Genomic DNA, 2,060 nt, shown 5'->3' on the forward strand with positions numbered 1-2,060 from the left:
CCCTGGAACAACATTTTTTGAGATGCGGGCCGGCGACCTAATACATATAACTTCCTGGATATTATTGTTAGTTTATTATTTTTATTTTTACTATTTGTCAAATTATTGACTATCCATGAATTCAAGTGTCCATGGTGAGAGTTTGGTGCCGCCCGGTTCTCTGTTAGGGGCTCGGGTCTTGGGTTCCGGGCGGTTCTTGGTTAGGGGCTCGGGTCTTGGGTTGCGGACAGTTCTCGGTTAGGGGCTCGGGTCTTGGGTTGCGGGCGGTTCTCGGTTAGGGGTTCGGGTCTTGGCTTGCGGGCGGTCCTCGGTTCGGGTCTTGGGTTGCGGGCGGTTCTGGGTTAGGGGCTCGGGTCTTGGGTTGCGGGCGGTTCTCGGTTAGGGGTTCGGGTCTTGGGTTGCGGGCGGTCCTCGGTTAGGGGTTCGGGTCTTGGGTTGCGGGCGGTTCTGGGTTAGGGGCTCGGGTCTTGGGTTCCGGGTGGTTCTCGGTTAGCGGCTCGGGTCTTGGGTTCCGGGCGGACCGGTGCTACCCTCTATGTCAGACAGGGTGATCATTCGGGTGACGGCTGGGTCTGTGGAAGTGTTGTTGGTCTGAGGAGGGTCTTCAGCGAAGACTTTCCCCAGAACCTTTAGGATGGACCTGCAGAGGAACACGTCCTTGAAACCCTGACTGAACACGTACATCAGCGGGTTCAGGCAGCTGTTGAGAAGAGCCAGGGTGAGGGTTATGGGAAGCCCACACTTGTTCACAACCTTCAGTGTTTCACTGACCTCTATACCTCTATCTATATTATAACGCACATGCACTTCCATCAGCCGTATGATGTGATAGGGGATCCAGCACAGGAAGAATGTGGCGATAACAGTTGCTATGATTTTGAAGGAGCGACCTGATTGGCCGGCCAGCGAGTGGTTATTCCTGATCCGGTACATGATGATAGAATAGCAGGAAACGATGACAGCGAAAGGAACCACGAATCCCACGACAAAGTTAGTGCCTATGATGGTGGATGCATAGTCGTCGACGCACCGGAAACCTGTGTTCCTAAAGACGACGTGAGGTATGCTGAGAGCTAAGGCCATCACCCAGACTCCCAGACTGACCCAGGATGCCTTTCTGATGGTGCGGTGGTTCCCGGTCCACACGGGACACACCACACCCACACATCTGTCCACACTGATCAGCACCAGAGTGTAGATACTGGCATACATGTTCATGAAGAAAACCAGACCATCCATTTTGCACATGAACCACTCAAAATGCCAGATGCGGTCCAGAGTAGCGCTCTCTGTGATTTTCAGCGGCAGGAAGGCTGTAACCAGGAAGTCGGCCACAGCGAGGTTGAGGTACCAAACGGTGCTGACGGTTTTCTTCATCCTGAAGCCCGTCGCCCAGATGACCACACCGTTCCCCAACACGCCGAGCACAAAGACCAGGCTGTAGATGACCGCGGACATGATGCCGATGGATTTGTAGACTTCATCCCAGTCCCATTCATCATCCTCATCGTGAGGAACAGCAGGTGTGGTCATATTAACCTCCATCGTCCTGAAACCCAAAAATAACAAAACAATGAATATAATGTACACGCTTTGTTTTAACACGCCATGTATTATTATTACTAGAATTTCGCCGCCCTTCAGGCGGCTCATCCTAGAGTTACGTTGCAGCGCAATATGGAAAGAAGGAAATTGTGGGAGTTGACAGACTCCATTTCATGTTTCCCCAGTATTGTGCCCTGCACATGTAGTAACGGATGGGTTATTAATTATTATTATGACACACACACACACACACACACACACACACACACACACACACACACACACACACACACACACACACACACACACACACAACTCCACAGTGTGGAGTGCAGAATTATGCAGAATGTCCAATTTCAACACAAGTTTTGAAATGTATACAAATATTTTAAAAATAGCAGATCTACCAGCTCACAATGCGTCGCAATGTGACACATCGTGAGCTTGTATTTGTATTTATTTATTCAGCACAATATAAAAAATCACACCCGTGTGAACTGAGTGGTGTAAGGTCT

The 2,060-nt window shown here is 50.2% G+C and overlaps 1 protein-coding gene across 1 annotated transcript; it reads right to left on the minus strand.

The window, feature by feature from the left end:
- Positions 1-489: 489 nt before the first annotated feature.
- LOC306920534 (formyl peptide receptor-related sequence 4-like) lies at positions 490-1,545 on the minus strand (the record flags this gene model as incomplete). Its single annotated transcript, XM_079497346.1, has 1 exon — positions 490-1,545. One exon carries the CDS (start codon positions 1,543-1,545, stop codon positions 490-492), a length of 1,056 nt encoding a protein of 351 aa, XP_079353472.1.
- Between the last annotated feature and the right edge of the window lie 515 nt (positions 1,546-2,060).

The sequence above is a fragment of the Electrona antarctica genome, assembly GCF_951216825.1.
Source record: "Electrona antarctica genome assembly, chromosome: 1".
NCBI lineage: Eukaryota > Metazoa > Chordata > Actinopteri > Myctophiformes > Myctophidae > Electrona > Electrona antarctica.